At 38.4% G+C, this 22723-nt stretch overlaps 2 protein-coding genes across 9 annotated transcripts in view; one reads left to right on the top strand and one right to left on the bottom strand.

Moving 5' to 3' along the window:
* Positions 1-21: 21 nt before the first annotated feature.
* Positions 22-6316, top strand: LRRC57 (leucine rich repeat containing 57). 4 transcript variants are annotated; one of them, XM_082649692.1, is made up of 6 exons: positions 22-116; positions 351-456; positions 562-700; positions 1370-1638; positions 3948-4133; positions 4792-6316. In XM_082649692.1, exons 2-6 carry the CDS (start codon positions 373-375, stop codon positions 4831-4833), a joined length of 720 nt encoding a protein of 239 aa, XP_082505818.1. In that variant the 5' UTR covers positions 22-116; positions 351-372; the 3' UTR covers positions 4834-6316. The 4 variants fall into 4 exon arrangements, with proteins under 4 accessions (XP_082505818.1, XP_082505819.1, XP_082505817.1 ...); XM_082649693.1 differs by having other exon boundaries at positions 37-186; XM_082649691.1 differs by having other exon boundaries at positions 37-260.
* Positions 6317-8683: 2367 nt separating this feature from the next.
* SNAP23 (synaptosome associated protein 23) overlaps positions 8684-22723 on the bottom strand; it is a 35630-nt gene continuing 21590 nt past the window's right edge. For 4 of the 5 annotated variants that reach the window (XM_082649695.1, XM_082649696.1, XM_082649698.1 and 1 more), the window contains 5 exons: positions 21871-21988; positions 18027-18059; positions 12521-12679; positions 11296-11440; positions 8684-10092 (listed from right to left, as the gene is read on the bottom strand). In XM_082649695.1, coding sequence (XP_082505821.1) covers positions 10027-10092; positions 11296-11440; positions 12521-12679; positions 18027-18059; positions 21871-21988 — 521 coding nt within the window. In that variant the 3' untranslated portion in view covers positions 8684-10026. The remainder of the gene's footprint in view (positions 10093-11295; positions 11441-12520; positions 12680-18026; positions 18060-21870; positions 21989-22723) is intronic. The other variant, XM_082649699.1, reaches the window with a different exon arrangement.

Genomic DNA, 22723 nt, shown 5'->3' with positions numbered 1-22723 from the left:
GCTCGATGACGTCACAGGGCGTTTCCGACCCGGCGGAAGCCTAGGGAGCGCATCCCAGGCGAGCGCGGGTCCCGGGTCCTCCCCTGCGGAGCCGGCTGTGAGCGGAGGGGTAGGAGGCGAGTTCGGGGATCCCTGATCCTCTGTAGGCTCCTAGCGGCGTCTAGCCTTGGAACAGCTGCAAAAGCGGTGGGGCCTGGTGTTCTTCCCTTTCTTCCTTGCCACTCTTGAGCTGGCCCCCAAGATCCAGGGATCGGCAGGAGGTGACAGCTGGAGCTTGAGACCTAGCCGGGAGGCCGACGGGGTGGCTGGGTGCAGGGCCGAGTGGTGACAGCTGCTCTTCTTTCCCGCAGAGACCCGAGCCTTGGCGCTAGGATGGGAAACAGTGCCCTCCGCGCTCATGTGGAAACCGCGCAGAAAACTGGTGTCTTTCAGCTTAAGGACCGTGGGCTGACCGAGGTGAGACTGGGAGGGATCCGACCAAGGGAATGTAAAGGGAGAGGGACGGCGGGCGGTGAAGTTAATAGGTAAGGGATTCTCCGCGCTGAGAGCCCCTTTCTTCAGTTCCCCTCAGAGTTGCAGAAGCTGACAAGCAATCTCAGGACCATCGACTTGTCCAACAACAAGATCGAGAGTCTACCGCCTATGATTATAGGGAAGTTCACTCTGCTGAAGAGCCTGTCCTTGAACAACAACAAACTGAGTATGGCTTTTGCGCCTGGGAATTTTGCTAGTTATCAGCTGTTAAGAAGGGTGGTTTTTCTCTTGGAATAGAGTGTGGAGTACGATTATAATGTTATTAAACTGGTTTTCAAATAAATGTATCAGAATCTTAAAAAAGAAAAAGAAGGGTGTTTTTTTTTTCTTACAAGCTGATTTTTGTTGTTATGAAACTGTTCAGGAGCTCAAGATGCAGAAGAATGTCAGAGTCCTTGAAGCTTTCTATCTCTTGTAATTACATATATAAGCCTCCTCTCCTGGTGTAATGATTGGTAGGAGGTTAATTTGGACTGGAAAGGGACCATCTTTGGGGTGTAATGTAAGCAGAGCTAACTTTGCTGCTAATTTGGAAGGGCGGATGGGATGGGAAGGAGAGGGCCTTCCAAATCCCACAAAATTGCTGTGGGATTGTGCAGTGGCCCCTTCACAAAAGGAGCCTATTATACACATAATGCTTTCCTGAATTTTGATGGCACCCTCACCTTCTGAAGACGATGTTGGTAAAAATGCAATACTTAAAAATGGCACAACATGTGAAATGCCTATGTATATTAACAAGAGGCATAACAGACTGCCGTATAGTTTTTGTAAACTTCATCAAAGGTGTTTTTCAGCTGTATTGGATTCAGGTTTTTAAATTTTTCTTTGCCAGCTGTCCTTCCTGATGAGTTATGCAATCTGAAAAAACTAGAGACACTAAGCCTAAACAACAATCACTTGAGAGAGCTGCCATCTACTTTTGGGCAACTATCTGCCCTTAAGACCCTGAGCCTCTCTGGGAACCAGCTGAGAGCACTACCATCCCAACTTTGTAACCTACGGCACCTGGATGTAGTGGATCTCTCCAAGAACCAAATTCGGAGCATACCTGACACAGTGCAGGAGCTGCAGGTCATCGAACTCAACCTCAACCAGAACCAGGTCTAGAGCTTAAGGGTTTTTTTCTACAGCATGTATGTGGGTTTACGGTCTCCTGAATAAACAATTGTTCTGTAAACTGTAATCATGGAGAGGGGTATCAGAGGCTAGAAGAGAGGTATATTCTATGGGCTGGACTAATTTCAAAGCCCAAAGTGCCGTGAAGTTAGTTGAGACACTGGGTGTGTTTGTTGTGTAGGTGTTTTTTGGAGGGTAGGATGGGTAACATGGTGAGGCAATTTCAAAAGTTAAACCTCTGTTTCACAAACCTTGAGTTCTTCAGATCATCCTCAAATATACCTCTAATCATCTAGCAAGGAGCTATGTCAGGAAGATAGAGTGGAAAAGAGGCTTAAACTCATATGTTCTCAGAGTTGGACATCAGAGTTCATTCAGTTGTCCTTTTGCTGACATCTTTGTCAAGTGTGTGTCCTGCTTTTGCGGGAAAACCATCAGTGGTAGGATTTTTGGAGATTGTTGGACAGCTTTAATTGCAGTATTTGAAATTTATTTCCATAACTTCAGAAACTCTTTGGTTAACACATATCTGACTGGAGAAACAATCTTTGGTCTAGACATAAGGCACAAATGATGAAACACTGATCATAGTGAGACTGGGTAGTCTTTAGTTTTTCTAGTGTCTACGCTTCTAGATCTGCAGAGTCCATTACAGTAGCCACTAGCCACATGGCCATTAAAATTCATTTAAATTAGACTTAAAAATTCAGTTCCTCGGTTGCACTAGCCATATTTCAAGTATGGCTCAATACAGCCATATGTGGCTAGTGGCTACCATATTGGACAGCACAGATACAGAACATTCCACTAGTTGCAATAAGTTTTATTGGACAAAACTGTTCTAGAATGTCCTGACCTTACGTTATGATGAAATTCAGTCAGTCTTGGATGAGATTGGCTTTATCTTTTCCTTAAAGTGGATATTCTTGTATGTTCTTGAGCTTTTTGGAAAAAAATTCTGAATATTTGGGGAAAAATATTGGAAAAAACTTGTTAAGCAAATTGAGCACTTGCTCCACATTCACCTATGCTGCCTTAAATCAATGGTTCTCAGGTTTTAGTGTGTATCAGAATAACCCGGAGAGCTGGTTAAGAGATCACTGGGCTCCACACTCATTGTTTCTGATTTTGTAGGTCTGGGGTAGGGTCTGAGAATTTGCAGTTTTACCAAGGTCCCAGGTGATGGTCTGAGATGATACCAGGCATAGTAAATATAACTAGGTGTCTTGGAGCATTTAAAGGGCAGAAGAACTGAATGAATCAAAGATAACTGCTTGGTATTGAGCTCAAGAGCCTAAAAGAAGAGTGGTGCTATTGGGAATGGGCATGCTGAGTGGGTTATGATGGTGAAACATCCAATGTGTTTTACTAAAAATCAGAGACATAGGAGTGGAATAGAGGTGGGCAGAAATGAATGTAGATAGATAGCTTAAAAGAAGTGCTTTAAGAATGAATGAGGGCTTCCCTGGTGGCGCAGTGGTTGAGAGTCCGCCTGCCGATGCAGGGGACATGGGTTCGTGCCCCGGTCCGGGAAGATCCCACATGCTGTGGAGCGGCTGGGCCCGTGAGCCATGGCCGCTGAGCCTGCGCGTCCGGAGCCTGTGCTCCGCAACGGGAGAGGCCACAACAGTGAGAGGCCCGCGTACCGCAAAAAAAAAAAAAAAAAAAAGAGAATGAATGAGCTTTCTAGGAGAAAGTTTAGAAAGATTGAATATTAAGTATTAGGGACTGCTGCTTGAAAAATGTCCATACAAACAAGAAGGGAAGCCCAAAATCAGGAATAATTCAAAAGATAGGAAGAAAAACACAGCACTTAGGTACAAGAAGTGGGAGTTTCAAGAAAGGGATAGCACAGTCAAATGCAACAGGGAATGAGGGTAACGAATCCTTGACTTTGGCAGTAAAGTGGTTGGCATCTATGTACACGTAAAAGATTGGCAGTAATTGTACCAAAATGTTTACAGTGATGGATTACAGGTAACTTTTTTCTCTAACCTCGTATGATTCTCAAATTTTCTATAATGAACAGTGCTTTTATTATCAGAAAAATTTGTTTCCAAAAAGCCACTGGTGACCTTCAAAAAAGATTTGTTTTTTTTCCCCAAAAAAGTGTAGTAGTAACAGAAGCTGGATAACACAAGAGGCTTCTGGAGTGAGTGGGTAGTGAGAAAATGGAGGCGGTAGAAGAAAGAACTAGGACAAATAGTCAAGTAAAGATTTTTTAATTTAGTAAAAAATAATCATTACAGTGCTTATACTTTTTCCTATTATCCCTTTTATAAATTGTTCAATAGATAGCTCAGATCTCAGTGAAGATATCTTGCTGTCCTCGCCTTAAAGTTCTTCGTTTGGAGGAGAATTGCCTTGAGCTCAGTATGCTTCCACAGAGCATCCTCAGTGATTCCCAGATCTGTCTGCTTGCTGTAGAAGGCAACCTTTTTGAAATAAAGAAACTTCGAGAACTGGAAGGCTATGATAAGGTATGTATTAGTGTACTTCTGAATTTCTAGTTACTGCTCCAGAGAAGAGAAAGGTGAAGTAACTCACACGAGTGTTTCTAGGTACGGGACGTATGTATAATCCGTTTATGTCAATAAGGATTTGTTCTCCATTTTGGAGGTGGGTTCTGAGAATCAGCCAAATGGTATTGTGCCAAGATGATATTTTTCTCTCAACAGCTTATTGTAAAGCATCTTTTTCTTTTGATAGGTGTCCTATTAAGATATAAAGGAAAGAAAAAAAACACCCCACAAAACCATGTGCTTTAAATTTGCATCTAGAATAGGTAGATTTTGTAGGAAATGAAGGACCATAAAAACCTAAAGGATGGGCTTCCCTCGTGGCGCAGTGGTTGAGAGTCCGCCTGCCGATGCAGGGGACACAGGTTTGTGCCCCGGTCCGGGAAGATCCCACATGCCGCGGAGCAGCTGGGCCCGTGAGCCACGGCCGCTGAGCCTGCGCGTCCAGAGCCTGTGCTCCGCAACGGGAGAGGCCACAACAGTGAGAGGCCCGCGTACCGAAAAAAAAAAAACAAAAACAAAAAAACTAAAGGAAAAAAAATCATAAAATCCCAAATAACCAATAAGTTAGTTATTTGCTCAGGGAAAAATAACACATGTATTCTTTCATGATTTTCAGTACATGGAGAGGTTCACAGCCACCAAGAAGAAGTTTGCATGATGTTCTCCAGGAGCATGTGAACCATACAGGACACTGACTTGGAACCTGTTGCAATCTGGCTGAATGAAAGGCTCCTGTTGTTGTCAAGGATATCTGCAGTGAGGAGATGATATTCCAGGAGGTTATATTTCACTCAATGATCTTTTTCCTTTCCAGGGCTCATCTCAAATAAGCTAAAGGGAATCAAACACAGGAAGACTCTTCCATTTTGAGTCATGGATAGGGCAAAGGACAGTGTTGATCTTTGAAACCATCATTTGTTTGGCTTTGAGAAACCCAGTAGCTAGTTGCTATGTATACAGTGAGGGGATGCTGCCTGGTACCAGAATAGCTCCACACAACAGCTTGAAATTTCATGTGTCTCAATGTGCGAGCTTTCAGAAAATCATTTGCCATTCCACCCTGTGTTGACACTTCATATTTTTATGAAATTCAAATAATTCATGAGAGGCTGCTATGGTTAATCTAAGGATTTATGATTTTACTCCAGTCCATTAGTTCAATTGCAATGTTTATACTTGGAATTTAGGATGTACATAAAGGTATGACTCTTGATTAAAAGTGTACTTTGTCAGAGAAGCAACAACACAACACTAAGAGGTGTTCCCAAGGCTGCAGTAGCAATTTTTTTTTTTTTTTTACTATTGCAGGTGCCTTATTGATAGAGGGCTCTGAAGAGCTAAAACTGTATGCAAAACTTGTAAGATACAGGGTTTTAATAATCAAGATTTTCCTGAAGCTTTGTTAGAAACAGTCTCTTATTTCTGGTCATCTTTTTGTATTTAGAACTCTAATAATCAAATTACCTATCAAAAAGCTACTGTTACAGTATTTTACAACAACTTATGTTTATCAAATTTATTCTCTGAATGAGAGAATATACTAAAGATTTTTTAATAACTATGGCTGGAAGAAAGGTTAATCCTTTAAAGTAAGACGACAGGGGAACTTTAACCTGTAAATGGACCTTTGTTTGAAAGTAAACTGATAAGAAATGTTTTATGTTCTTGTTCGGGTTGCAAGAGTACTGAAATGCCTTCATGTGACTTATAAACATTTTGTGGTACTGGAAACCATGCTTATTAAGAGAAACTGAAGCTATAAAAGTAGATTTTTTCAGACTTGTTACTGGCATGAACATTTAGAAAGCTACAACTCTGCTGTTTTCTGATGTTTTGTCTTAGCCAAGGGGCCGTCATTTACCATGTACTGTTAGTTCTCATTTTACAAACCTAGTTTAACCATTACGTCAAGAGATCACAAGAGCCTAGTGTTTATATGAGGAAAGTCTCTCTGACCTTAAATCTGGTCTAGGGGTTCTCTTTTTCCCATGTTATTCTCTGTTTCTCAACTGGGGAGGGATGGGGGTGCCAGTTTACATTACCAATTGAGTTTTGTTTTTTATAAACTTTGTTTAATGCTTAATCTTATTGATCTACTGAACATTTCTCTATTTTATCAATACTTATCTAATAAATCAGAACTTATAAATTAAATAACTTAAATGTCCCAAGACATTTATTAATGGGAGTTTTAAAAATCCCTACCCTTAAGAGAATCCCATTTTGATGGCTAACTTTCACAACTTGGACCCAGCCTTGTTTCCAGATACCCTCTCTTCACTCTCATTCACTTGCCCAGTCTTACCAGGTTATTCTGCTCCTTAAACCCACAGTGCAACGTCTGTCTCCTTTAACTGTCTTTACATTGTTTGCTCAGTCAGAATGCCCTCCTTTACTAACACGCTCCTTTTCTGTCTAAGCCCCTTCCTGAGAAGTCTAAGCCGAATTAACTGCTCCATCTGTTACGGCAGCATTTCTCACATTCTGTATTCATCTGCCTCTTGCTAGACTGAGCTACTTGAGGGCAGGGATTAAGTAAAGTAATATGCCCAAAGATATAGTACACAAGTGTTTAGACTTAAATATGAGCTAATAAAGTGGGTTGACTTGAGGTCTGGAGACTGAGATTCTAAATCACCTACCTTCTTTTAGAGCTTGGTTAGAAGTCAGTGTAGTATACTGAGTAAGAACATGGGCCTTGGAGTCAGAAAGATCCTGATTTGAATCCAAAGTCTATCATTTACTAGCTTTATGAATTTGAGCAACTTACTCTCATCCATAATATGGGGAAACACCTCCTACCTCTCATGTATGTTATGAGGATTTGGTGAAAAGATACATAAAAGCATTTAGAATAGTGCCTATGACAGAGTAAGCGCTCAATAAATGGTGCTATTTATTTTACCTGTAAAACATTAAAATAGAATTTAGCAAGTTGTACAGAAATGGAAGGCTTGGAGCAAACACTACATTAGGATGAAAAACAAATGAGTAGAGAATAAGGAACCTGAATATCAACCTGAGAACTATAAGTATGCTTAGGAATGTAACTGGGATAACTTAGGGTTTTAGTAAGGGAGTAACCTAAAGAATAGCGTTTAAAGAAACTAATTCTAAGAGCAATTGAGTATAGGATGTCTGGGAAGTAGAAATTTAAGTTAAGGGGAGATTCCTAATCCATACATGACATGAAAAGATCTAGAGTTGAAATGTGGTAAACAAATGATGAATTAAAACTGTGAAAGAAGAAAAAAACAGGCACAACTATAGGGGATAAAGATCACTGTCATAAGACCAGAAACCTGAAGAGGGAGCTTATTGTTAAAAAAAAATTAAGTTCAGTGGAGAATAATGTTTAACTCCTTAATTATAGGTCAGTTTTATGCTCAAGGTCACAAAACTAGTAAATGATTGAACCAAAACTTGAACACAGTTGGTCAGACTCCAGAGCTTGTGCTAACCACCTCAGTCACTACCTTTCAAAAGTAATAGAAACAAGTTTCCAGACAGTGTCGCAGGAGAAGACTTTTAAGTCAACAGCTTCTATTTCTAGTGTATTATGAGCCTAAGTTCTAGGTCCTCATTCCTCTTTTCTCAGTAGCAGAAGCTTTGAAAAAATATGTAACCTGGGATCCATGGATGGGCTTTCAAGACCCATTTATGCATGATTCACGTGTGTGTGTTTGTGTGTCTGTTTCTCTGGAGAGATAGGCTGTGTTGTCTTTCATCAAATTCACGAAGAGATCCTTGACCCAAAAAGAGCTCCGCTCTAGAGAGAATAGCAGCTATCATTTAATAAGCTCTTACGTTTGCTGGGCACTGCTCTAAGTGCTTTATATGCATTACCACATTAAGTCTTCGCAGCAACTCTATGAGGTAGGAATCATTAATCCCACTTTACGCACAAGGAAACTGAGGCACAGAAATGGTTTTATAGTCACTCAGCCAGCAAGTGGCAGAGCTAGAGTGTAAATCCAGACAATATGGTGCCTTAGTTCACACTTCTAACCAATTATACTGTTGGAACAGCATACTGGTATCTTTAGAACTATTTCCTTCAGCCATAATAGTGTTAAAATTTTTTTTTAACGCTTTTAGGAAGGATATTTAAGTATAGAACAGCCCCCAGTGTTTTATACCTTCTTATTATACACACACATTTACTACCACCTGCCAAACTACTCCTTTTTGGCATGTGGCATTTCTATTACTGAGGGCCTAATTAAATCTCACTATAAATATTTTCCTTTTCAGCCTTTGAAAGTTCCCATGTTAACTCTATCTCCTCCAGTAAGTGCGTTGCAGTTTTCACTCATAAACACTTTCAGTCGCTAGTGTATTATAAGCTCAAATGAATAAAACAACTAGTAATGATTAAAATGAACCTCATGACAAATCATAGCAATGAAAAGTCCTATATTTCCAATGAAAATGGGAAAGGTGCTAATAAAGTCAGGTGTTTGTTGGAGTGCCTTTTGATTTATGGATCTTTGCTCTATTCAGTTTGTCAAATAAGAGCTGACAAAATTATTGCTTTCCACCCCCCAAAAAGTACTCACAGAAGCACATCACTTATTTGAAAAAACAGTTCCATTAGTTAGTTACAAAATTTAATTGTAAGGATCAAACAGTGGTTATTGGTCAAACCAATCGACATTAATAGCTTTGAAGTGTGCAAAAGCTAGTTTTTAAATAAAGGTGACAAATACCAATCAGATTCTTATAACACTGTTCAGGATCTAAGCAAATGTGATTCTGGAAGTTGAATCCAAAAAGCTAAGAGAATCATAGTGCAATCATCAATAAGTAAACCAAAGACATAATTTTCTAAATCATTTTTAAACAGAATAAATTCTAGTTTTTAAAAAAGTTTAAAGCTACATAAAACTCAAAGTAATCTAACTATTTTCTACCTGAGATCAAAACAAGTTTCTTTTTTCCTATCTAAACAATTCTTGGCATTGAGGTAAATCTGAATTCACGTGATATACTTTGTCAAACTTTTCCAAAAAATTTTAAGCCCTGCTGTAGAGAGAAATTCTCATAATATATATACATATTTACATATTTCTTCTTCAAAGACTAATGACAAATTTATGAGGTTAATAGGCCTGTAATGGGACCATGATACTATTAATAATATGAAAATAAAAAGCCATTCATTTATACCATGTGTTCCTATATGGTGCAATATGAAATGGGATCATAGAATCTATGTACATAGATGAACCACCAAGAGTTCAGAAATTAAGCTCACTTTAAGAAAACTCATTCTGTTATTTGAAGCAGAGGTTGCAAAGTTGTGATGTATAACAAAAATATTGTGTATACAGGCTCCAAAACCAAGCATTGGCCTAAACTGGCAAAAACTGCAACTTAAACAGAAATTAAAACCAACTAGATCTTCACTGTGGTTATGCAACTTTTGGCTTTAGGGTCTGCAGGTTTTACTGAGGTAACAACCTCTTATCTCTTGCCTCTCCTCCTTGTGCCTGCCCCTACTGCCCCCAGCCTTTGACATGGCTGTCTTTGGCAATGCTTCCAAAGTTTCAAAGCAGAAGAACTTGCTAAGTAAATGGAGAGAATGAAAAATAACATTATATATGATGTATGAAAACCAACCTAAGAGTATGGACTGAGAAAGAAAGTACTAGAAGGAAAACTAAGCCACAGTCTACCCTCAAGGGAAAAAGAGAAAATAAAAGAATAGGGGGGCTGTTACTCCTAGATCTTCTTCCACATCATCTCCCGATTAGAAGAGTGTGGAACCAAAATTTCAAACTCTGGAAAGGTAATGACTGAAGGAGGAGCTAGGGAAGTGAATAAATGATAAAGAAGTACAGCAGTAGCTTTAGCTGTCAATGAGTTTCTTTGCTCTGGCATTGGCATTGTCAATACGATCTTTGTTGGTGTCAGCCTGGAAAAAAGAAAAATACACCCGCATTACTTCACAAGATAAGCTGCTCTAAGAAACATTAAATTTCATGTACTTAGAGTAACTGACACATTGAGAAAATTCAGGAAATAGTCCAAGCCACATTACAAAACTCATTTTGGGCAAGAAGTGACAGAATATCAAATTCATTTGGAAAAACCTGGGTGTATAAACATGACAAAGATATAACAGAAGAAGTTGCCAGTATTTCATGAGTTCTATAACATTTTTTTTCATAGTTTAACATGTCTGAAACTAGGATGCATCTTATAATCAATGGCATGTAGATGCAGTGAAAATATAATGCTCTTCTCTGCTATAGATCTGGACCTTGTGGGAGTCCCCTGAACTGAATCATAGAATCTCATCTGGAGCTAGCCTAGATCTCACCCAGAGACTGAAATAACCTACCCCAAGATCTGTGGAACAGATGTATCACCATCCATATCAATATGTAAGTTAAAATGATGGGTAATATGTAGCCTAAACCCACGTAACAGCATTGAAAACATCTTATGAACCATTATTTGCCTCAATGAAATCCATCATAAGTGATTCAACAGAAAGCCAAGCTGAAAAACTTACCCCAACCTTTAAAGTATACTGAGATTTTAATGAAGTAACAATAAATAAGAACAGCTTTTAGATGTGACACAACCAAACACAGAACACAATTTCAGTATATTTTATATCATATGAAGTAACAAATAGCAACCACACTTTTTTGTTACTCTTGTTTTTGTGTGTCCACCCCATGAGAACCATTCTGCAGAACTGATTTTTATCTACTGACTCATGAGATGAAGATTCAGGAACTTACTAATTTGTTATTAGTTAACAAAATAAAATTCCAAAAGCTAACTCGCTCTTTCAGGGGAAAAACAAAAAAACAAAAAGAAAAACCCCGACAGCTCACAGAAAGGTTAGAGGAGATTGTGAGCTTCATGTGTGAAATTTTAAATAAAACCAATTCGTCCCAAGGTCTTGGTTTCAAAATGAACCAGTTGAGTAAGACAGGAGAACTCGACTATTGTTTTTCAATGTGTTAGAACTCATCAAAACTGCAAGGCCTGTGAGGACAGGATCTTATCCCTATTGCTCTCCCCCAGAGCATCTAGCACAGATGTCTATTACTAAACACTATACCGGATGTCTCATTTTCCTGTGGCACTAAAAAGCTCTTACCTTTTCTGTGATCCGTTCTATTTGTCGATTTTGAGCATCAATCTCATTGCCTATGTCCAGGGCCATGTTTTTTAGATTTCCTAGGATACTGCCCACTTGAGTCAGGTTCTCTTCCATTTCATCTTCCCTGGCATCATTTGTTATACTATCACAAAAAGATAGTTAATTCAGTACTTTGGGGTGAATTAGAAATGGAGTGAGTCTGGATTTAGTTTTTATAAAAATAAGTAACCAAAATGACCTCAGCAAGTGTTGGACCCAACAGATGCAGGTTACCATTCTTGGGAAACATTCCATAGTAAAAATGGAAAGACTAATCCAAGAGAGCACAACATCTTAAAGCCATTTAAGATTAAGAAATAACTTTAGGATAGTGGTTTTTCAAAGTGTAATTCCCAGCATAACCTGGGAACTTGTTAGACATGAAAATATGCTAATTCTCACACTCCACTCCAGATCTCCTCAATCAGTGACTGGAAGGGACCCCAGCGATCTGTGTTTTAATAAACCTCCCAGGTGATTCTGATGCATGCTTAGGTCTAAAGAACTACTGCTCTAAAATAAGGGTTGCAAAATCCTGGCCCAAAGCCAAATCTGGCCTGCCTTCTGAATTTATAAATAAGGTTTTATTTGAACACAGCCATGCTCATTTGTTTATATATTGTTTATGGCTGCTTTTACCCTACAACAGAGTTGAGCAGTTGAGTAGTTGTGACTGAGACTGTATGGCCTGTAAAGTCTGAAATATTTACTATCTGACCTTTTACAGATATCCTTTTAGGGATTTGGTCGACTCCTACTCTAGATGATACATTTTAAAACACATCTTCTTATTTACAGAAGTAAAACATGATTACTTGAATAATTTGGAAAGTACTTTACAAAGAAAAGTTAATCCATCCTTGAATGTCAACAATCCCAGTCACCATTTTGTCAGAAGGCAAATATTAAAATGGAATAAGGGACTTCGCTGGTGGTCCAGTGGTTAAGCCTCCCCGCTTCCACTGCAGGAGGCACGGGTTCGATCCCTGGTCGGGGAACTAAGATCCCACACACCCCCACATGCTGTGCGGCCAAAAAAAAATTAAAAAAACATCCAAAAAAAAAAAAGGAATAAATGCTATTTCTAATTAATAAGTTGGGGTTCATGCATAATTACACCCAGTCTCCAGAGAAAGCCATTCATTTAGGAAAAGAATAAAAATATCGGGAAGAGCTGGCATACCGTTTAATGTATCCGCCGCTGGCTGCTCCTGTGGTTGCTTGCTGAGGCTGACCATTTGTCACTCGGCCTGGCTGCTTAGATACTACATTGCTAGGAGAGTTGTCTCCACCATCTCTCCACGTTGCCTTATAGACTTTACTAGACTCAAAGTTCTTTGTCCTATATAAGAGTCAGGAGTGTAGAGAGATACCAAAAAGCAGGAGAGGGAGAAATGACATTATTAGTGCTTGTTACCTTAGGGATGCCCTAGCACCCTTAGAATAAAAGCTACATGCAGCTAGATCTAGATTATCTACACTATGCTCCATCACAATCTGGCATTGAAAAAGATGAACTGTGTAAGCCCACTGACATTAAAAACATTTTTTTAAAGGTTAAACTACTTCCACCAAATCTTCACTGAGCAGTTAGCAAGTACCAAAATGTAATTATTTGATTTTTCAGGTTCTCCTAGCCTCTGACACTCTCCAGAAAAGAGGTTAATGGACACTAGGAAAAAAATTCCTTAGGAAAGGTGCTCTGGGATGCCTTAATGGTTCCTTGGAAGCATCTCAGATGTTGATGAGGGATGGAAGAGAAAGAAGGCTGAGTGGGCAGTACTTAGACCTCAGTTGCTCACTTACTTAAACTGTAGTAGTTTCAGCTGATCTGTTTTTTAAAGTTAGAATTGTGCATTAAATTTTTTAAAAAAGGTTTCTTTGGGGGGTGGTGGTGATGTGATGAATTGGGAGATTGGGATTGACATATATACTCTAATATGTATAAAATGGATAACTAATAAGAACTTGCTGTATAAAAAAATAAAATTTTAAAAAAGTTATTATAAAAAATTTTTTTAAGAAAGGTTTCTTAAGAAACAAACATTATGAAGGAAAGGCAATGAATGAGTTCTTTGGCTACAATGGTACCAGTTACAAATCCTTTGGTTTAGGACTTTTTCATTTAAGAGTTTACTGTTCCACCTTAAAAAAAAAAAAGATCCTAAATCCAAGCCTCTTAAAAATAGAAGCGTATGTTTAGATTAACTGACATAGCTAAAAATCAGCCAAAGCCAGAATTTTACCGTGGGATTTACTATTTGAACTGGTATAAATGGCAAGAAAAAGAACCTAGTAAAATGACTTTTAAGTGGCTATTACAAAAAACACAAATAAAACTTTTTCTTACTGATTATTTGGCTAGGTAAAGTTTCCACTCACACAATTTTAGTTTTTGCTTTTCTATAAACAAAAACAAAGTAGTATATGGCTATAACACTGGTTTCTGATTTATTCCACATGATACATTAATGAGGAAGTTTTGAAATCGCAAAAGCAAAGGAGAGATTTTAGGAAAGCAGTGGCTCCTTTCTTAATAGGATCCTGTGAGGATTCATGTTTAGCAAACCTAGAATTGGATCTTAGACCTTAATCATCAATGCCACAGAAAGGGTACTATATGTTTAATAAATCAATCTATTTAGTTATTAATAAGCCATGTTAAATCCTTCCTGGAACAAGGTGGGATACACATTATTTAGTACTACTTTTTTTTTTTTGGTTGCATCGGGTCTTAGTTGTGACACACAGGGTCTTCGTTGAGGCATGCGGGAGCTTTCCTTGCATTGCGCGGGCTTCTCTCTAGTTGTGGCGTGCAGGTTTTCTCTTCTCTAGTTGTGGAGTGCAGGCTCCAGGGCACGTGGGCTCTGTAGTTGTGGCGCTCAGGTTCCAGAGTGTGTGGGCTCTGTAGTTTGCAGCACGCGGGTTCTCTAGTTGAGGCACACGAGCTCAGTAGTTGTGATGTGTACTTAATTGCCCCGTGGCATGTGGGATCTTAGTTCCCTGACCAGGGATCGAACCCGCATCCCCTGCATTGGAAGGCAGATTCTTTACCACTGGACCACCAGGGAAGTCCCTGATATACACATTATTTAAATGAATATTTATAAATAATTTCTGTTTAGTAAAAAACCCATTTACGTGTATTCTTTGTTAATAAGATGGGTCTCAGGCAAAATTCTGAAGCCGAGTAATAGCAACCAAGCAAAATAAACAACATATAAGTTTATCAGAAAGTTAACCAGAAATATTAATAGAAGTAATATAAGTGAGGCTTTTATCAGGATGTCAGACTGTAAAACAGGTCAAAGATTGAAGGCTGGAATTCTAATGTCACTAAATAATAAGACACTGTGCTTCTGAGAGTCTTAGCACAGAAGCACTGGGTTGGGACAGACTTGTGGGCTCTTGGTCTAGTAAGGGATATACACATGCTCCAACCTCCTCAACCTTAAGAAATAATATTTGAAATTCCTTCAACTTCTGAGAATTCTTCCTTCAATTAGATATAAGGGGCATAAGATGCAAACGAATTGTTTTAACATGATATTGTGAATGAGGTTCAATTAAAGCATAGTTTATAAATAAAGAATCAGACTGGTTATCAAACCCTTCTCCCTTTAAGAGGACTGGATCTTTGATGTTCTTCCAATATCAAGGGGAAAAGGTACAAAAAGCTGACTTGAATTGTCACATTTATTTTCAAATGGATTGGGGAAAAAATCTCTGCACTACTTTTTCATGCAGTTTTGACATGCTCTGCATGTTTATAAAGCAGTGATTTTTATATGCTGTTGATTTCATATCTTCATCCTTGTGATAGATCCATGTCTCTTTCAGCACCTCTACTCCAGGTAATAATGCCTTCTGCTTGCTCAAGGTCCTGCCACATGCTGTTACCCTGGAGTTTCTCCCACTGAGTTGTAAAACCCTTAAAGACACCTGTTTTTAAGGGCATTGTCAGACAGCTGAGTATCTAATAAAAACAACAATGGTTTTAATCTAATTTGTCTTCCTTCAAAGGGTCTTAAGTACTTTAAAAGGTAGTATTTCCTAAACTTGACTGAGCACCAAAGTGACCTGGATGATTCTGAATACACAGATGTGTATTTCAGGCTACATTCTGAAAATTCTACTTCAATTTTTGTCTGATGGAGCCTGGGAATCTTCTGTTGTAACTATGATTTTATTTAAATTCAATAGATCATTTAGCTGCCCAACCAGGAAGAGAAACACTGTTCTAAGAGACTTCCAATCTGTTGTAGAAGGAATATTTTAGATTACTATGGTAGTACACCTTAGTATTACTATATATTGGGACACTGAGGAATTAATCTGGAGGAAGTGAACGTATACACAAGGTTTTTTTTTTAAGCCACAAGATTTAGAGTAAATTGACTTGAATCCCAATCCTAGACCTGTCATTCAGTAGCTACAGAACCTTATGCAAACTTCCATCTCTGAGCATCTTTTCCTTAAATGTAAAACTAAGATGATAACAGTACTTAATAAGTCACAGGGCTGTTGATAATAGATGTAAAATTGTTCTGTAAAGCATTAGACAATTTTTTTTTTTTTCCAGTATGCGGGCCTCTCACTGCTGTGGCCTCTCCCGTTGCGGAGCACAGCCTCCGGACGCGCAGGCTCAGCGGCCATGGCTCACGGGCCCAGCCGCTCCATGGCATGTGCGATCTTCCTGGACTGGGGCACGAACCCGTGTCCCCTGCATCGGCAGGCGGACTCTCAACCACTGCGCCACCAGGGAAGCCCAGACAAATATTTTTGTTCTTTGGTTTCAACTCAACCTGATCCTTAGTTAAAAGTTCATGTCTTTAATTGCACAGATTACCAATTGGCATGTTTATTCTTATAGCCCATTAACATTCCCTAGCTTTGAGATCTACAAGCAGCCGAATATAGTAGGAATATAGCTATATAAAAAGACATCTAGGCCAGGGTTGTTTCTGGTCTACAGTAAGAAAGAAATGGTTCTGATTTGCAACAGAACTCTTCTGCATAACAAAATTAACAGCCCCTCTGGGAAGAAATTAGATTTCATAATAAAATGCTTAAGCAAATTTGTGGTAGATTTTAATGCAATTAAGAACTCCATCTAGAAAGTTAGATTTACCCCTGACTGTCAGTTTTGAAGAGTTTAATAATCTTTAACTACTACATTTTTTCAGATAAATATCACATTCAAAAATGGCATGTTTGGGCTTCCCTGGTGGCGCAGTGGTTGGGAGTCCGCTTGCCGATGCAGGGGACACGGGTTCGTGCCCCGGTCCGGGAAGATCCCACATGCCGCGGAGCGGCTGGGCCCGTGAGCCATGGCCGCTGAGTCTGCGCGTCCGGAGCCTGTGCTCCGCAACGGGCGAGGCCACAACAGTGAGAGGCCCGCGTACCGCAAAAAAAAAAAAAAAAAATGGCATGTTTGAAATAAGAATTTGAAATATCCCTTAAGAAGCTGCTATAAATATAGAAAACAAGTATCAGGATATGAACACAGTAACTTTAACAATTTCTTTTTTGAGTTTTGGTTGTCAACATTAGTACTAACTGAATAAAATAGCAAAAAGAAAGCCCAAGCTGGGGGGCAGGGCGGGGGAGAGAGGTGATCAGGTTATAGGAAAGAAGAAAAAGAAGGGCAAGAAACAAAGGGTACAAATCAAACAATTTTCTAACATTTAACAATGGTATTCATAGTCCCAATAAAGATCCAAAATTTAGGAGTCAAACATTATAATAAACAGTAGGCTGACTAGAGGGTTAACTTCCATAAAAAAATTAAGATTAGTTAGCTCTGCATTAGTTCAGTACGAAACCACAGCAAGCTAACACATGACATAATAGGTATTATGGAACAAATGATAATATATATAAAGAGGGTAAACCCTTATTTAAAAAAAGGAGGTAACTAGATATGGCAACATTTAAAATTTATATCCCACCTTGTTCCAAATGGCATTTAAGATGACTTACATTGGCAGTTAATTCCTCAATTTGGTAGTGGCCTAAATCATGGGGAATCCAAAATCATTAGAAGCAATACTTCAAGAGAGGAAATATTGATTCTGGAACCAGGAAGGAGTAGGAAAACTTAACAGAAGAAAGGAAGCTGAAATCAAAGTCTATGTATTTAGCCTGAATTCCCTTCCCTTTGATCAGAACTAGAATGCAGCAATTCTCTACAAAGATCAACCTATTTAAAACTTCTTAGGAAACTTTAGGGGTGTTTTTACTTTTATAATCTTAAGTGTTTTTTAAGCAAAAACTTAGTATCAGAGCCATTAGTCAAAGGGTGGTATTATAAATTAAGATCCTTTCGTCAATCCATCTTCTGGCAGACAGCACTCATCAAGAACAAATTCACTTTACATTACACACCACAGCACAGCTTTTAAGAGTCTCTACCATTCACAAAATCCATGCACATGCACAGAAAAGCCATTTGAAGCATCACCTTTAGATAGCAGGTTAACAGCCCAAATTGCGCCACAAGACTGCATCTTAAAGTTCCCTTTGATCAGTTACTGAGCTCAGCTTCTGATGTTAAATCTTCATTTTTAGTAAGCATATTAGAAAGGAAGAGATTAGGTGAGAGAATGAAATGCAGAAAACAGTGAATGCCAATCAAACAGAACAGAAACAGGTTTAGTTTTCAAAGCATAATGCATTTAAATTCCTGCCTGGTTTCATAGAAACAACCAACATCTGAGAATCTAGATAAAAAGAAAAACATGAAAACTATTTAAACCAGAGCATACTTCGTTTTTCCTAAGAATGTCTGAATGATGATATTCTGTCCTAAAATTAGAAAATTAACATGAAGAGAAGGCAAATACTTTGTATCTCCAGTGAGTAGGATGGAGGAAGCACTCAAATGTTGACTAAAATACAGTAATTCAATATTTATTTTAACTAATCAGAGTTGAATATTTACATTTTAATATGACATAAGATTCAATAGGATAAAACCTGTAGTACCAATTTTCAACTTCTCTAGCAAGTGGTCCAGAAATACCAACCTATCTTCAAACTATGTGCCAATATGTTTGACATTTTAAGCACAGAATGAAGAGAGGCAGGTTAAGACAGAGGAATACTTTGTCTGACAATGGTTAAAGTGGGACATCAGGCAGTTTACTATTCTGAGACTTCCCATTTTAAACCTGCCTCTTTTTAAACTCGTTAATTAGAATTACAACTTATCAAAGTTACTGACAAAGGGACTTCCCTTGAGGTCCAGTGGTTAGGACTCGGGTGCTTTCACTGCCAGGGGCCTGGGTTCGATCTCTGGTAGGGAACTAAGATCCCGCAAGCAGTGTGACGCGGCCAAAACAACAAAACAAAACAAAACAAAAAACCCCAAACTTACTGACAAAGATATAGGATTTTTAATAAGGATCTGTTCTATTTTGCTTTTAGGATTCAAATAGTAGCAAGCTAAAAGAATGACATTTATTCACAATTTTAAAGTTTAATCCTGGTAGTCTGTTTTCAAATTCTAGTAGTCCTTTAAAAAGAATTAGCTAAAATTAAAATTCACTTCTAATATAGGGTTCTGTTAAGTGAAGCTATTTCCATGTCTTATTAGAAAAAGATCTGCTGATATGGCTTTAATGAATACTACTAAAAAAAGAAATCTCAAAGAACAAATCTACTCAAGACATTTTCTATATAGTAATGCATCTAACAAAAGCAACAACAAAAAGGTTCATTCTTTTCTTGCCAGTCAAGCAATGTAGCATACAGTTAAAAACTAGGGCTCTGCCTGGTTTTGAATCTCAGCTCTTCCACTTGTTAGTGTAGCCTCCTTATGCCTCTGTTTCCCCATATGTAAAATGGTGATAATAAGAGGAACTATCTCATATTAAGGGTATTGTAAGGATTAAATTTAAAGTGCTCAGGATAGTAAGAGCCTAAATTAATATACAGGCTCACAACTCTTTGTTTGGATGTGAGACATTTTGAGCAGTACCACACAATCACATACGTCAATATTTCTGCAGTGAAACAGATTAACATTTATGCTAAGTGTAATAAAGACTATTAAATAGCTCCAGTTCAGGTTACATCTCGTAGCCTAATTAATAAGTTGTGGCACTACATTCCGAAAAAAAACAAACCTTTGGCTCTCAGAGTTTTTTAGATTTCTAAATGGCAGATAGGAGACTGTGGACCTGAGTTGTTATTACTAGTACCAGAATTAGTACTAGCTTTATACAGAAGACTAAGATACTGTCTCTGCCTTTGAGAAGCTCATGTTATGGCTATTTATATGATAAGCCTAACTGAAACACAGATTAGCAGATTAAGCTTAGAAAGATCATGCCCCTGGCAGGAGTGAAAATAGATAAAGCAGAGGACAAGAGATACCATAGAGGGCAAGGACTCAATGGTGTAAAGGAGAGATGGATGGAAGGGAGGCAATTAAAATCGGAATATTTAAAGTGAAACACTACTCTCTCCTCTTCAGAGAACAAGTGTTCTGTTATAGGAGCCCCTTGATTCCAACTGTTATGAAGTGCTTTCTTCTCCTGACCCACTAGGAAAGGGCTCTGCTGAGGTTAGAGGCTGATGACGGACTGCTTCAGGACCATACTCTACCTTCTCTCTCAGGCTGTCCAAGAAAATCCTGCCTATGCTTGTCTGGGTACACAAAGAAAAATAAAATTAATACTTATGTAGCTCCATTTCCCACTTTTTATGATATCAGACCACCTTATTCCCTGCTCTTCCTACTCATCAGAGATAATTTGCTCCAGGTTCTAGGGAGGACTTCCTCTTCCTTGCTCTTCTCTTAATATGTATCTCAATGAAGTTCATTTACTTTTTCCCCTGAACTCTTCCAAGAGGGTACATAGAACATAGGAGAAAAGTGCAAGTAAGTTTGCAAAACATAGTTAAAAAAAGAGTTTAGATTAAAAAAAATCTGTGCATTTCTAACTTGTTTGCTGAAAGTAATCTGCTAAACCCTGATTCGCAGGTCATAGTTATTAAAATATGCACTTTTGGAGAGTCAACCAAGGTCTAAACAGGTCAACAGACTTGTCTTTCTTAGCTTCTTATGCCCAAAACAAACACTAAAGTTGACCAACAAGTAATTTAACTCTATTTTCTCCAGTAGAAATGGCACAGAGAATGCTGTCACATGAAACACTTATCTGAAAGCATGACAGAGCAAAACCTCCTCTATTTCTAACTCCTTTGAGGAGTAAACAAATGCTGAGAGTCTGTAAACCTTCGTATCTCATTTTTGGTTTACCACACCAGCTGAGACAACTGGATGGAAGCAGTAATGCTTACAAAGCTCTTTAAAAATGAATACTCTCAGCAGAAAGGATAGTCACTCAATCTCCAGACAACGTCATTTCAGCCAAAGGTAAAGTTCAAAGTTGCTTTGTTAATGACTCCTCATCTTTGTCTGAATACATGTACTTTTGTCAACACCATGGAGTTTGTATTATCCAAGATTAAGTAGAGAATTTAAATATTAATAATAAAGTCACTAAAAAGAATGAATTCCTTTCTGTCAAGTATAATCTCATACACTATACACAAATAATTTGAAGACTTTTCATCTCCTAGTTTACTAGAGGCCTCAAATCTTCAGAGTCTTCTTTAATGTTTCCTTCTTCATGTTTGATATATAATCAGTTGATTTAACGTGAAGTTTTTTGACTTACATTTTTCTCTCTAATCTTGATGATAAAGTTATACCCCACAGGCCTAGTTTACAAAAGGTTCCTAACTAGTTTCTTGGTGTGCGGTTATATACTCCACTCCAATCAATCAACCCCTTAGGCTGGCATTCAGAGTTCCTCTATTGCCTACTTATGTATTATTTTCCACTTCTCATCTATGTGAATCATGTAGTACAGTTAAGTCAAGCTCCTCTGTAATCTTTATTTAAATTAAATCTTCCACAGGAAATGTCTTCCCACTTCTTTCATGTCCATCCAGATCTTTCTAGTCATTCAGAGCCCAACTCAAGTCCTATCTCTCCTATAAGATGGTCTCCAAACCAACCTTTATCAGTTCTATACCTTTAGCCTCAGTTGATATCACATGATCTAGCCCTAGATTTAGATAGTTCTTACTTTTTGCTATTCTCTCTCATATAGCCAACCACCTGGTAAGTCTTTTGAAGCCAGGATCCAAGTCCTTTATTCCCTTGACCATCCCTCATGTGCCTACCACAGAACATATATTTTGTTAATTCTCCTTATTTGAAGGGAAAAGACACTAATTCTATCCTGCTCTGTATTACCCAGATGTATATTTCCTAACCTTTTCTTGTATTATTAAAAAATGAAATTGGGACTTGATCGAAAGATAGATCAAATTTAAGTGATGGTTTGCAGTGAACATGCCCATTTATACAAAAAGTTTGATCTGACTGAAGGAGAAACAGCTTCACTTGATCTAACAAAGTTCCTTATTTAGGCCCTGTCATACTTATTGGGAGGTGGGGAGGGGTGTGCTCTCACTTTAGATTTATTTGAAAAAGGTCTTGATTTATCAACTCACCTATTACAGGGGCATACACAAAGGCCACAGCACTTGTTTAGTTCTGTTAAAGTCTTCTCTGCTTCTCTCATGTCTTTGTTTATTTGGTCCATGCCTTCTTCTACGCGTTTTAGTTGTTCTAAGAATAAGTTGTGGAAGTTACATTTTGTGTTACATTCACGGTGCCAACCAGAAAACGCCATTATGATGGAACAGCAAAAACTTTAACCTTGAATCCACCAATAACCCATCACAGTGACTGTATCAGGGCCAGATGGTATTACAGACTGTCCAGAATGAAAATAGTCTTTCACATACTGATCCTGCGGCACCTGGCCTCTGACTGTGGAAAGATTTGTTCTAAAGAAATTTGTATAATAGGAGCATGTGAGGATTGGTTTAGACATCACTTCTGCAACCAAATTAAGTGTACTGTGACTAGACCAGATCCCCCACATTTCTATTATTGGATAGGCTCAAAACCTGAAGGCTGTCATAAGATTAATAAAAACTAGACCAGATTGCTCAGGGCCAAATCAAACAGAATGTTTCCAAGCCTGCCTGAATCTGACCTATTTAAGGACTTAACTTGATTTCTGAAAATGATGCAAAAATATCATAATGTCTAGTTCATGTACGACCAATACACACAATAAGCCCTGCTACATAATAAATACTTGGTATACAATGGGGTATTGTGGCCCCCACCTCAAATAGGCAACAAACATGATATAATTCAAATCAGCAGAAAAGAAGTAAAATGTCACTCTTATCTTACAAAGGGAAGGTACTCCCAAAGGCTTAATTAATTTTATACACAGCTGATTTGAAAAGGCTTTCTGGCATCCTAAATCAAATCAAGAATTTCTGCCAA

This window comes from Grampus griseus, assembly GCF_964374135.1.
Source record: "Grampus griseus genome assembly, chromosome: 2".
In the NCBI taxonomy this organism is placed as follows: domain Eukaryota; kingdom Metazoa; phylum Chordata; class Mammalia; order Artiodactyla; family Delphinidae; genus Grampus; species Grampus griseus.
This window is presented reverse-complemented; position numbering and strand designations above follow the sequence as displayed.